At 38.8% G+C, this 14905-nt stretch overlaps 1 protein-coding gene across 3 annotated transcripts in view; it reads right to left on the bottom strand.

Moving 5' to 3' along the window:
- The window catches only part of LOC130914371 (sialic acid-binding Ig-like lectin 13), a 38690-nt gene extending 25074 nt beyond the window's left edge, over positions 1 to 13616 (bottom strand). For 2 of the 3 annotated variants that reach the window (XM_057833487.1, XM_057833489.1), the window contains exons 1-4: positions 12688 to 13616; positions 12517 to 12612; positions 5049 to 5290; positions 4800 to 4929 (exon numbers count right to left, since the gene is read on the bottom strand). In XM_057833487.1, coding sequence (XP_057689470.1) covers positions 4800 to 4929; positions 5049 to 5290; positions 12517 to 12565 — 421 coding nt within the window. In that variant the 5' untranslated portion in view covers positions 12566 to 12612; positions 12688 to 13616. Of the gene's footprint in view, positions 1 to 4799; positions 4930 to 5048; positions 5291 to 12516 lie in introns of all 3 variants that reach the window. The other variant, XM_057833488.1, reaches the window with a different exon arrangement.
- Positions 13617 to 14905: the final 1289 nt, after the last annotated feature.

The raw sequence follows: 14905 nt of genomic DNA, 5'->3' as shown, positions 1-14905 counted from the left end.
CCTGAAATGTGGCGAAAGGTTGCAAGGTTCAAGGGGGCCGAATACTTTTGCAAGGCACTGTATGTGTAATAAGTTATTATCAGTGATTATGCATTTACAGAGAGGAAAAGAAGAATATGAACACCCTGCGATTTTGCAAGTTCTCCCACTTAGAAATGATGGGCGGGTTTGAATTTTTCATGATAGGTGCTTGTCCATTGTGAGAGACAATCTAAAGAAATACAGAAATCACAGTGTATGCTTTTTAAAGTGATCCTCTGATTTAAATACATGTAGGCTGTAATAAACCACAATAGTTCTCTTGTATTAAAATATGTTGTTAGAAACACATAAAATGTTAAATCAATGGCAATATTTTATAATATTTAGTCCATATTTTGACCGTTAGTTGGCGCCATGGTTTGCGGGCTCGCAGTGATGACGTAATTGGTATCTTTCCGAATGTGTAGCGTGTTCAACAATTGCTTATTGCTGCCTAAACACGCGAAGTAAAATGCCACGATGTGCTGCTTTTGGATGCAATTTCCAGTCAAATGGAAAAAAGGGGAGTGAAATGAGTGGTCATGGTGGAATTATTATATTTAGTGAATAAATGTGCATAAGTGGATGCTTCTCCCCCTTTTTGGTCCCTGTATGCACGTATCCTACCCACCACGCGTTACAACTGGCGCCCGAACATTTTTTCTGGATCCTCAGTCAAGTAAGGGTCCCATCGCGTCTGCAATAATGGTTTTGGATCTGTCCATTTATTTTTATTCGTCGGTCCTTCAGCGGCTTTTCGGATCAGTCTATTTTGTGGAATCATGGCTGCGATATTGCCATGAGATCGGTCTAATTCCTGGATCTTCGAGTGAGTAAAAAACGCGGATTTGGCTTAGTATTGCTATCTTTTTTGTTGACTATTCTTCGTGGGAGTTTTCCCCAAATCATACTAAATAATTAAAGCACTATGGCACGCTACAGTGACGACAGTGACTCTGACGTGGACCTTACAACAATGTTGGAGTTCGTCAGGGAATGCGTGTTTGCGTACTGCTGAGCTCCCGAGTGAAGAGTGGTCAAGGTGGAAATATTATTTTTTGTGAATAAATGTGCATAAGTGGAAGCTTCTCCCCTTTCTGGTACTTTTATACACGTATCCTAGCTACCACGCGTTACAATGTACAAGACCTGGATTACACAAGGTGTGCTCTTTGGCCTGTACTGTATGTAAAGCACACGACAGCTCTGGATGCGAACAATCTACATAATTATATTGGGATAAGTTTTAAAACACAATATGCTTACTTTGAATATCTGCTAATAAAACCGGAGTTACCGAATCCCAACAGCATGCATTCTCGCTCCCAACCGGGGTTCCCAACAGGACTCTCTCGCATCACCAGTTTTGCCCAACTTTTGTCTTATCAGGTATTTGCTGCACGCATTTCCCCCTGAAACTCGTCTTGTGAACGACCGACAGTGCTGTCCTGCTCTTCACTTTTCAGATCTGGTTCAAATAGGAAGGGTAGAACTGACGACATGTTGGGAAAGCTAACAAGTGACAAGCTGGAATTTCGGCATTCGGGGACAGTGACGTCACGCACTGCGACGTAACAAGAATGGCGACCTATCACTTAAAATAATTTTACAAACTTTATTAAAACAAAAACATTAAGAGGGGTTTTAATATCAAATTATTATAACTCATACTAACATTTATGTTTTAAGAATTACTTGTCTTAAAAATAGAGGATTCCTTTAAAGAATTTATTTGTATTATACTGCTGCGAATAAGTACCGTATTGGGCCCAATATAAGACGACCCTGATTATAAGACGACCCCCTCTTTTTCAAGACTCAAGTTTGAAAAAAGACTTTTTGAACACCAAATTAATTTTTATACAGAAAATAATTACAGAACATCTGAAACAAATGATTATATATTTGAGACACAAAGCATGTTATTTTGCCTCATTCAAATCTTAATATCTGAACATTTAAATATGTAAATTAAAGTGCAATCACATTCGTGAATGAATGGCTTCTGGTTTTCAAAATGTAAATAAACCAATCTATTGTGATAAAACAACAAAATTGCAATAACTGCATTAACCATCAAAGTGAAGTCCAACTGTAACTGTCGTCTTGAAACAAATCTGAATAAGGAAAAAAATTGCAATAAAATAATGCAAACTGGTTAAACTTGAGAGTAGCTGAGTTTTATCATGACAGAACATCGCTTCAATGATATCTGGCGCCATCTAGCATTGTGAATAGGTATAATGTCTAGACCGCAAATATAAGCACTTTTTCAGTCTTATTTCAATGCAAAAAACACTGTCTTATATTCGGGCCAATACGGTATTTGAACACCTATCTATTAGCTAGAATTGCAAGCCTGAAAGACCTGTTAGTCGCCTTTAACACTAGAAAACCCAGCAGAGGCCGACTTGGCCTTTCACGAGACAAACACTCCTAATATTCCCTAGCAATGGCCGATTTGGCCTCTCGTTCGTGACTCATGTGATAGTTTGTGTCAGTTCAAGTCAAGCTACATTTATTTATTTACATTTATTTATGAAGTTTGACACTTTTTACACATTTTTTAAATCACTTCTCCTACACTCTACACATAACGACAGAAAGAATGGTCCAAATGTGTACATTGTTTTGAAGAAGAAAAAAAAGCGTTTTAGAACTGCAATTTGAGTGTAAAGCAGGAATTGTGTCTATAGTTTAGAAGGACTGAATCAGGGGCGTGGAGTATGGATTGTGGTCATTGTGTCTGAAGTTAATGTATGTCTAGTGGTTGCATTTCGGCTGTTGTCTGTCCGACAACGACTTGCCAATTCAAAAGCACTAGGGTCATTTTTGCCACCTCTGGGTTTTCTGGGGGAGAGGCCATATCGGCCATTGTTTGGGAATAGTAGGAGTACCAGAATTCTCTGGGACTTCTAGTGTTAAAAAGTCTAATGAATTAGTGGTGTGGGGGTGAACTTTTTTGACTGTGACTTTTTGACCTGTTTGAGGCGGTTAGCTGCTTATAAAAACCCGTCCACCCCATACAATAGGTAGGTAGGTAGGTAGGTAGGTAATAGGTAATATCATGAGAAAACATAGCATTAACTTTCACGGTTACGCTGACGACACACAACTGTATTTATCAATTAAACCTGAGCAGATCAGGCAAGTGGACAAACTAAGCACCTGCGTCCGAGGTATAAATACCTGGATGAGCACTAACTATCTTCTAATTAATCCTGAGAAGACAGAAGTCCTTATAATAGGCCCGAAAAGTGTGAGAGACTCTTTAGCTGCCCAGATAGTCACTCTGGACAGTGTAAGTGTAGCCTCCAGCACCACAGTTAAAAACCTAAGAGTTTTATTCGACCCTGACTTATCGTTTAAACCTCACATTAAACAAACTTGCAGAACGGCCTTCTTTTACCTGCGCAATATAGCCAAAATTAGAAACATTTTATCTAAAAGCGATGCAGAAACATTAATTCACGCGTTCGTTACATCGAGATTGGATTACTGTAACTCCCTTCTTGCTGCTTGTCCTAAAAGTTCTCTAAAAGGTCTTCAGCTTGTCCAAAACGCAGCAGCAAGACTTTTAACAGGAACCAATAGAAGAGAGCACATCACCCCTGTGCTCCAGGCCCTTCACTGGCTTCCAGTCGAGTTTAGAATGAAATTTAAAATCCTCCTTCTTACATTTAAGACTGTTAATGGGTTAGGGCCATCTTACCTCACCGATGCTCTGGTTCCATACTGCCCCAACAGAACACTCCGCTCTCAGAATGCAGGTCTACTGGTAGTTCCCAGGGTTTCTAAAAGTACTGTCGGAACTAGAGCCTTTAGCCACCAAGCCCCTGTTTTATGGAATCAGCTTCTAGCTAATATTAAAGAAGCCGAGACAGTCTGCACATTTAAGATTAGATTAAAAACGTTCCTATTCAACAAAGCTTATGGTCAGGCTAGTTGAAGTCGGAGTAGACTCAAAGTTTAGTCTAAGCTGCACTAGAAGCTATAAAGCTGGGGGAAGTACAGGCACTGAGTTCTATCTCCTCTTTCTCACTCTACCTACCACTTATCTTACTCTATTTCTATTTTACAATGTTAATATCTAGTTGTTTAGTCTCTTCATCACTAGTCACCCGGTGTCCCCTTTCCCGCCTCCCCTCTGGGGAGGGGCTATTTTTCAGCTGCAGCCTCCTTACTGTCCGGACTCCAAGCTGGATGGACGTCCTCGTGGCTACCCCCGTCTCATCTGGCTAGATGGACCCCTTCTTGTTCCTTTACTCCACTGCATCTTTACGGACTGTAACTTCGCCTGCTAATTCCCATTAGCGGTCCTGGGGTTCCTGTCTATCCGTCCTGGGAGTGGATCTCTCTTGACTGTGGTACTCCCCAAGGTTTCTCATTTTTCTCCCGAAGACTGGAGTTTTTGGAGTTTTTCCTTGCCGACATGGAGGGTCTAAGGATGGGGGATACCCAGGACTTGAACTTATTTATTCATCTTTGTTGCTTCATTTGCTGTTTCTGATTGTGCCTCTGCAAAGCCCTTTGAGACAACATTGTTGGGATCTAGGGCTATACAAATAAAACTGAATTGAATTGAATTGAATTGAATACAATAAGGAAGACTTGTACTACTAACATGGTCAAGACCAAAGACACCAGAGACAGAATTGTAAATGGATGCTTCATAGTGTGCAAACCATGATTTGGGACACAGCAGTCGTGCAGCCAGAACAGATCACGTACTGACGAACACAACAATGAGGACACCACAGAAGTAGAAGATGTCTGACCTTGAATATGCAAACGAAAACTTGGGCTTCTGGTAAAAATGGGTTGGTTGCCACACTTCAATCGAAAGAAAAACAACACGTTGTCATATTGTGACGGCACGTCTTCCAGGATGGTGCTGCAGTTGTTTTCCTGACAAAAATGTCTTGTTAATGTGGTAGCAGTGAATGATCACTTTTCAGTGCCATTGTCGTCGATAGACGTCTAGGCAGCCGACGAGTTAAAAAATAAAATAAATAAATAAATCTTACCAGTAAGTCCCCAACGAACTTTCCGTGCAGGAGGTTAAGCTTAGCACTCTCCTCCCTCGTTCGAAGGGAGTTGAACTCATCAGGCCCGTTGTCTGAGGTCTTCCAAATGACAGAGCAGCTGTTGTTTCTCAGGAACTCTTTGGCGACCGGCGTTGTGATGAACGTGCACGGAAATGAAACGCACGAGCCGGTCAGGGCTGCTCTGGAAAAAATCTTTTCCCCACTAATCCTGCCTGAGAAAGCTAAACAAAAACCATAAAAGTAAAATAGCAGTTATTATTTTAGCTACACTCATGATTAGGGATGGGAATTGATACGATTTTTACGATTCCGATTCCATTATCGATATTGCTTAACGATTCGATTCTTTATCGATTCTCTTATCGATTCTAATTTCGGGAAAAAGAAGAACAAACATTTTGATTGGCATCAAGTTTGTTTAATCAGAAGTCACAACCTTACAAACTCACAACGAGGTCAAAAGAGGCCCAAAGCCTCAATGTTAACTGTGGCAATAAGTGGCAAATACACAAGAATGTGTAACATTTTACTGAAACATTTTTCTAATAGAAATAAAAAATATTGGTACATTTTGGCATATACGTTGTTGTTCTGCCTTTGGCAATGTCCCCAAACTTTTTCCTGTGAGGGCCAAATAACTTTTCCCTTCTCTGATGAGAGGCCGGGGTCAGTTTGTAACAGAAAAAGTGTGACGATTGCAGGAGTGCGTAAATGTAAAAAAAATATTGTTTTTCAGAAAGCCACAATAAAATAACCCTCTGTGGATTCTTCACGGAACAAAAGTAAATAAAATAATAATAATAATAATATAATATAATATGATATAATAATAATAAATGATAATAGCACTATCAATTAAATAGATAATAACCAAATAACCCTCACTGAGTTATTCACTGAAAAAGGCCAGGAAATAAATAACACTACTGAGGGAGAAAAAAACAAAAAAAATTCAAAATGCTCTCTGGAATTGTTCAGGGGTCCGGACCAAATATGGAGCCGCGGGCCGTAGTTTGGGGACCCCTGTTTTTATTTACCAGTATATTGGAATGCATGCCTTTTAGTTTTTATGGTGCTTTCACGCTCAAGTGGTGGCGCCCTTGCGCTTCCTCACGCGAAAAAGAGCGCGCTCACGTGAAGAAGAGCGCGCTTACACGCGCAGAAGAAGAAATGCCGCATCCAAGCCAGCGAGTTAGTGAGAAAGGGAAACACTGCCACGAGCCTACGTTCTTTGTTAATGTTTGTAAAATATCTACAGAGCCAACGCCTGTATGTATCATCTTCTGTGTTGTTGTTGTGTGTTTCCACTCGCTATCAGACACTTAAATCCAGTTGTGTAGTGGTTTAAACGATGTGCTAATGCTAGCGAACGCATGCTAACTGTTTGTTATTACTGTGTTACCAGCTAATCATCGCTGATTTACGTTGATGCAAACCTGTTTGTTATTGGGGACGAAATTGATTTGTTTCATTTCTATTTTTAGTTTCAAGTGATGGTTGAATAAAGTCAGCAAATTATACCAACGTCTTCTGCATCGTCATTTGGGAGTTTAGCTAGCTGTATAGCCAGGACTGAGCTTTAGTGTCTCGGTGAGGACAGTGCAGTGTATTCCCTCCCGATGCAGTTATTTCCATCTCGCAATGACTGTCGCTTTGTTGTAATTTTTCCTCGTGAAGTGAAGACACACTTTCGAGCGTTCGAACCTACGTGCTATCATTGTCATGTTTACGGCGGCAATGCTCGTGCTAAACTATCGTAACATTTCATTTTCACCCTTTTACCTGGTGAAGTGTAGCCAAACTTTGGAGCGAGTGGTTCTTGGCGCCATGCTAGTTTGATGCGTCTTGACAACAAGACACGTCACGACGCAATATGCGTCTTTAGGGATCGTTAAAGGAATCGTTAAGGCTTTTTCATTGTGATGTCGAGGCCTCGAAACACTCGGAACCGGTTCCGAATTGGAATCGGATTTCGATTCCCATCCCTACTCATGATAATGCTACTTATAAAAATACAAGATAATTGTACAACATAATCGGGCTGCCATGGTCAGTCAAAACTTATTAACAAATAATAGCTTAGTATTTTGATTACCATTTTTGACCATAAGGCGCTTTTTTTTTTGTTTAAGTTTACAGTCAACTACAGTATGCATAAACATTGCTGGGTCAACCTGCAGTGGCGCTTCCAGAAATTTTTCATAGGGGTGGCCAGATGGGGCCACTTAAAATCTTGGGGTGGCTAAAACTAAAAGCGATAATTTCAGGTTTTCATTATATTATTGCAGTAAAAAGGTCAGGGGAAAACTATCAGAAAGACTTAAGGATGCGGCTACTGATATACTTTGGTGTATTGTGTAATATTTGATGTTACTAATGGTTTAATGTGCATAGTCCATAACTGTCCAGTCAACATTTTGAGTTCCACAACAATTCTGTTTTATTGTGTTATGTATGTATTAGGCATAAGGTGTACATTTAACTAGGGCTTTCAAACGATTAAAATTTTTAATCAATTTAATCACAGCTTAAAAATTAATTAATCGTAATTAATCGCAATTCAAACCATCTCTAAAATATGCCATATTTTTCTGTAAATTATTGTTGGAATGGAAAGATAAGACAAGACGGATATATACATTCAACATACTATACATAAGTACTGTATTTGTTTATAATAACAATAAATCCACAAGATGGCATTAAAGGGGATGTCGCGGCAAAGGGGGTGTGAGACATCAATAGAACCGTTATGTGCCAAGATAACAAATATTGATAAAGTTAACAAAAAAATCAATCACATTAATGAGCAATTATCGAAAATAGATCGAAAATGACGAACATTCCCGAAAGTGTTCCGGAAACAGCCGAATGGGGCGGCGACGTCACGACAAGTGATTGACAGTCGAGGCGGAGCCAGGTGCCATTGTTTTTTAACGACGAGAGAGTAGAGTTGGGGTTTGTTTGACGAAAACTTCTCAAAAATGGTTCAAAACTGCTGTGCTATGTGGTGTACAAATAGTTATTTATCGGAATATAGTATCCATGAGTTCCCGAACGCGAAAAAAAAAGCTGGACTACGAAGAAGATGGGTAAAGTTCGTCCGTGCAAAGAGGGCTAATTTTCTAGACCCAGCGGAGCCTCCGGCACGCTTTTCTGGGGTGCGCATTTTCCACCTGAAAGCTTCTCGAACTATGGACAAGTGAAATCGGATTTTGCTAAAAGATTGCTGCTCAAAGGAGATGCGGTGCCGACCATACACGCGCAGCGACCTAAATGTCCCGAGATATCAAGAAAAAGGATGATGACTAGCAAAGGAGGCTAAGGCTAAGGAAAGGAGGGGAGCAGCCAAGCTCGAAATGGCCAGAGTGAGTACTCTTTTATAATTAAAAAAATGTCACGCATTGGATACAGGACTGGACACATGTATACATTATCGTTCGTAAAATATATAGAACAAATCCTCTGATCCCATTCATATTTGTGTCTGTTGGCAGAGCGAAAACCTATGATAGCGCAATAAATGATAATTATTCTAGGCATTCCTTTATTTTGCAGTCACGGTGTATCAGCTTCACAAAAAGAAATGCAAAACAAATCATTGGTGTTTCCCACATGATCTGCTGCCGATGTTTCATCAGTGTCATTGCTCCCCTGAATGACCGTTTCATTACGCTGCATTGGCATTGGTTTAGGCTCAAATTGCTAACCTAAAACACCGATTAAAGCTTCGTAACTCTCCTCGTCACCATTAGATGAACATTCGTTACGTCCTTCTACGTCGGATTCGTCGCTGAAACTAGAAACAAAATTGTCTGCCATCATCGCCGCCATTCAGGATTAAAGCACTAAGCCTTTTTCTTGTTGAAGAAACACCCCTCACTGTCAATTCTGAATTCTCTTTTATTGACAACGAGGGGTGTTTCTTCATGAGGGAACCTGGATTATGTGCAGGACGAACACAATGCATCAGCATAAACAGCTCAAAACACCCCTAATTCTCCCCTCACTAGAAGGAATTCTATTGATGCAGACAGGCGCTGCCCCCCTAGTGGCCGGTGGGACTCTCTTCACTTGTCGTGACGTCACGCACACAATCTGCCAGATCTCGGGCGCCGGTCGTTTTAGCTTGACAATCGAGCCAAATTTCTCTCAGTTTCTTGTGTGTAATTACACAAAGTGGCATGATATGAATACAAAAGGCATGCGTTTATGGATAAATGATGGAATATTAACATTTTCCCAGGGCGCTACATCCCCTTTAACATTACTAACATTCTTTCTGTGAAAGAGATCCACGGGTAGAAAGACTTGTAATTCTTAAAGGATAAATGTGATTTTGTATATTGTGACTAAATATTGCCATCTCGTGTATTTGTTGAGCTTTCAGTAAATGATACTGTAGCGACTTAACTGTTCTGCCCAAATGCATGACGGGAAGTGGTGCAACCATGACTTTGTGTGGTGGCTGCAAATGCTATATCTTCTCTGAGTTGGGTACACTCAGGCATAAAAAATTAACTTTTTGAAGTAAAAAAGTGTGACCTACGTGAACTGTGTAGATCCGAGGAGAAACTTTTTTTTGGGGGGGGGGGGGGGGGGGGTCGGTTACCATTGTCACGGTTTACCATGGTACGAAAACGTCGCTGTTTCAAAGCTACCAAAATGATCTGTCACACTGTAGTACGGGATTCGCTATTATTTTTCAGCCAATAGTGGCGCGGCAGCGCTCACACCTTCCGCCGTTTGTAGCGGCATCTGACTCAGTGAAGCTAGTTCAGGGAACCCAAAAACAAAACACATGACGTACTTTTCTTCAATTTATTGAGCTCTCAAATCGTGGTAACTGAAATAAACAAAATGAATACATTTAAAACGTTGTACAATAGTATGTTTCCATGTGTGAGTAGCTTCAACAGATTAGCATCATGAAAAAGTTCGCCCAAAACAAAACACAGTTTCCTTTCAAATTCTAATATAAAAAATAATTAAAAACTTACAAAGACAAATGTTAGCCTAGGCTTAGCTAGGAGAGCAACTTCGTCGAGGTTTCAATTTAAGTCTCACAGCCGCTGAGTGAAGAACAAGCTTGAAGTGGGAAAAAAGGATAGCATCAAAGATTGCTAATTACAACAGATGATCTTGCCCTAAGCACAAATTCACGTTCGCTGGACGAGGAGAGGTCTCACTCCCAATATTTTTTTTTTTTAGAAGAATGCATTTTGCCAGCATAATGAATTTGGTGGGTAACCCTTTTCATATTTTGCGGTATAACAAAGTTACTGCCGTTTGTTGCAGCTTGTGTCGAACACTGCCACAGCTAGCCAAATCTCTGGTGAAAAAATAGCTCCCGTTAAGTTAGCGTCAAGCTCGTGTATTTAACGGTAATTTAAAAGAAGGAACACAAGCTTCTTTTTAATATCACTGTAATTGGTATTTCAGGGACATGTGGCGCCTTTTTTTCAGTGCGACATTCGTGCAGTGTTGAACAAAACAAGTTGAGAGTGCACGGTAGTACTTTGGGTGTCAAACTTGCCTGACATAGGACGTTTCGCCAATGTAGACATTTTGGCAGAACGCCGTAACATATGTCCTCCACACCCTTCTCACCTTTTCAACCCCTGACCCATTTTCATGCCTGACATTAGAGCCTACAAGTCTTGAAAATGGAGGTTAGGGTTACTGTTTTAGTTAACTTTAATTTTGCAAATCATTACAAAAATACCCCCCAAAAAAAATTTTTAAAATGAAAATCGTGTTTTTGTTTGTTTGTTCGTATTAGGGCTGTCAAAATTATCGCGTTAACTGGCGGTAATTAATTTTTTTAATTAATCACGTTAAAATATTTGATACAATTAACGCACATGCCACGCTCAAACAAATTAAAATGACAGCACAGTGCAATGCCAACTTGTTACTTGTGTTTTTGGGAGTTTTGTCGCCCTCTGCTGGCGCTTGGGTGCGACCGATTTTATGGGCTTAAGCACCCTTGAGCGTTGTGTAATTATTGACATCAACAATGGCGGGCTATTAGTTTATTTTTTGATTGAATATTTTACAAATTTTATTAAAACGAAAACATACAGAGGGGTTTTAATATAAAATTTCTATAACTTGTACTAACATTTATCTTTTAAGAACTACAAGTCTTTCTATCCATGGATTGCTTTTACAGAACGTTAATAATGTTAATTCTATCTTGTTGATTTATTGTTATAATAAACAAATACAGTACTTATGTACCGTATGTTGAATGTATATATCCATCTTGTGTCTTATCTTTCCATTCCAACAATAATTTACAGAAAAATATGGCATATTTTATAGATGGTTTGAATTGCGATTAATTACAATTAATTAATTTTTAAGCTGTAATTAACTCGATTAAAAATTTTAATCGTTTGACAGCCCTAAATTGTATATGTTATAGGAATAACTGTGCGTAAAGCCGTTTCTCTGCATTACATTGGTCTTAGGAGGCTTGACACAAAAAAAGCCACTTTCACCCCTGACAAAAACTATAGGACAAGTAGCATTTTGAAAGTTGGAAATTTTACGTTTTTGACATTAGAAATGTCATAATTCATTCATTCATTTTCCATGCCGCTTTTCCTCACGAGGGTCGCGGAGGTGCTGGAGCCTATCCCAGCAAACTACGGGCAGTAGGCATAATTTTTTTTTTTTTTTTTTTTTTGTCAAAAATGATGACCGCCAATAGATTTTTTTTGCAGGAAAGTTAAAAATCAGTAAGAGTGACCGACATGTTTTTATAGCAGTTGAATGGAGCCTTTGGAAATGTACTGTATATGGAAGTATTTTTGTTAGATTTTGGCGGAATTGTATGTTTTTTGCCAACAACTAATGAACACTTCTGTGCTTCTCGATTTTATCAATTTTTGTTTGTGTGTGAATATGTGAATGGGACAAAAAATATGGGACGAGTAGCATTTTGAAAGTTTAAAATGTTATGTTTTTGGCATTAGAAACAAATGGAGGTTTTTTTTTTTGTCAAAAATAATGACCGCCAATGGAATTTTTTTTGCGACTTAAAAATCAATAGTGAGAGTGAATGGCCCTTTTTTTTCCATTAGATTTTAACGGAATTGTACATTTTTGCCAAAAACTGCTGATCACTTTTGTGAACCTTGATTTTGTGAAATCAAACTGTAGGAGAAATAGCATTTGAAAGAAATTTTATGTTTTTAACATTGAGTTTGTCTTTGACAAAAACCAAACAAAAAAAAGCAACCGTGAACGTTAGAGGCGAACCCAAAAGAAAGCCTGTCTTGCGTGAATTTTTGAAACGTTTGAAAGTTTGAACGGTGTGAATCGGTGAAAGCGTGTGGGCTGTGTAACACGCTGAAAAAAATGGACGGAACCAAATTCCGAACATTGTATGTGGGGAGCTCTGCTTTACAAAGCATTCCTATAAATATTGAAAACTCACCTTTAAGCAGGGCCAAAAGTAGAAAAACCGTCACAGTGACGTGTTTCATTTTGCTTTTCACTTTTTGTTGACACACAAACAAAGAGCAGCAATTTTCTTGGGGGAAAAAAAGTAGTGAGGGTCATTGAAATGCAACAAAAAGCAGATATTTTGTTTGCACGTGAAACTTACCTTCGAGTGGACGGTGACGCTTGAACTGAGGATGACTTGAACTTCCTTAGCGTTTGTGGTCTGTTAACTGTGTGTGACTGTGAGGTTGCTAATGTGTGCGTGTTACTCTAATAGCTGCAAATTTCTCTGAGGAAGCTAAAAGTGCCCAAAACAAATACATTTTAAAGAACAGAAGCTTGTTGCATAAAAATTACACAAAAATGGTGTGAATAAGGAAGTCTCAAGTTGCAAATAACCTCCCTCTTGCATTAATGATACAGGAAATTGGCATTGAAGTTGCAAATGTTTCGACAGCGATTTGCACAGAGATGTTCTGAAATTACATGAAAGTGCTGTCGCAATGACAACAACAACAACACTTGCACTCAATTCTATATATATGAATATACACATTAGGGGTGTAACCCTGCATGCAAGTCATGGTTCTGTACGTACCTCAGTACGGGGGTCACGGTTCGGTATGGGTTCGGTACAACGGAAAACAAAGACTTTATTTAAATTTCAGCATTTGAAAGTTTTTTTCTATTGGATAAAAGTGAAAAGCAGCTCTTATTAAAGTGCAAAATAAATGGAAAACAGTTATGAATTAGTATTTTTATTGTTGTAACATTCTTCAATTCACAGTTAACGTGCAAAAATAGACAACACACCCTTTTTGGTAGGGATCGACAGTCACAGGGTCCCCCCAGGATTGATAAATCTAAATTCAAGACTTTTAAGACTATTTTAATGCCATTTCAACTGAAAATTAATACTTTTCTTGCACCCATTATTTAGATCATATTGAATCATATTAAATAAATAAAGCACTGAACATGACCAAAATTAAAATTTCAATTATTACGTCGTGCTGGGCCAGGGTTCCTTCTCGCTAACTTTTTGAAATAACTATATATTAACAACGTATGAATGATAAACTAAGGAATACTTGTTATAAAATAAATAATTTGGATTAAAAAAAAAAAAAAAGGCGCTGTATGGTCATTGCAGAGCCAGAGCATGCCTATACGCCCTTTTTAATCTTCCCCTCTGCGAGTCCGCAAAACCGCATCTGTTTATTTATATTTAACAAATTTTTCCAGCGTTATTTCGTTGTGTAAATAAATTTATATGTATATATAATTATATATATATATAATATAATATATTATAATATAATATTATATATATAATAAAAATATGTAGTCTATTTAAACATTAAGAAAATGTGCATTTTTTGTCTGCCAACTGAGAATTCGTTATAAAAGACAGGCTTTTATGCAGACATCATCACAAATGTTATCACACAAAACGCGGGTCGGGCTTTAAGACCCGCGGACCAGTTCGGGTCGGGCTGGATTTTTTAGGCCCGATTTTACCTCTATCTTAAAGTCTTGATGAGCTTAAATTGGCTGCAGTTACGAAGTCGGGAATGCTCCCTCCGGAAAAAAAAAAACACGATTTGACCAACATTATGTTTAACAAACTTTTTCAGCGTTATTTCATTGTGTAAATGCATTTATAATGATCATAAAACTATGTAGACTATTTAAACATTAAGAAAATGTGCGTTTTGTTTCTGCCAACTGAAAATTTGTTACAAAAGACAGTTACGACATCGGGAACGCTCCGTCTGGAACAAAACGCAATATGACCAACATTATGAGAGTTGATGCCGACCAAAAATGACGTAATATCCGAAACAGATCACCAATGGACTCATTTGAAGTATATGAATGGTGGTCTGTTTTGGTGTTCAGAATCCACAATACTTCTGCCTGCAGGGTTTTCGTTCCACCGACAAACGGATGCATTCCCAATGCAGAGGTGGATGGATTCTCCGTTTTGCCGGTTATGGTGGTTTGACATGCACGAGTTGCATTTCGATTTGTAGTGCAGTGCATCGTAAAAATTCTATGCGTCATCTTTGTTATGGATGTAAAAAAAAAAAAAAAAAACTTTGTCACGGATATAATTTAGGTTGCACTGAGATGTTCTTGAAAATGAAAACCACGGTGAAAAAAAATCCAGACTTACAACAGCAAATTTAATACTTTTAATACCTTTAATAATGGAAAACTAAATTCAATGCTTTTTAAATACTTTTAATAACCCGCGGGTACCATGCACAGAGGCATTCCCCAGCTGCAGCAGGGGAACGACGAGCTGTCCCTTGTTCGCTGCCAGTTGGGATCCCGATCGGTGAAGACAATCGACAGTCCTGCCGCCATGTAACATG

This window comes from Corythoichthys intestinalis, chromosome 4, assembly GCF_030265065.1.
Source record: "Corythoichthys intestinalis isolate RoL2023-P3 chromosome 4, ASM3026506v1, whole genome shotgun sequence".
In the NCBI taxonomy this organism is placed as follows: domain Eukaryota; kingdom Metazoa; phylum Chordata; class Actinopteri; order Syngnathiformes; family Syngnathidae; genus Corythoichthys; species Corythoichthys intestinalis.
This window is presented reverse-complemented; position numbering and strand designations above follow the sequence as displayed.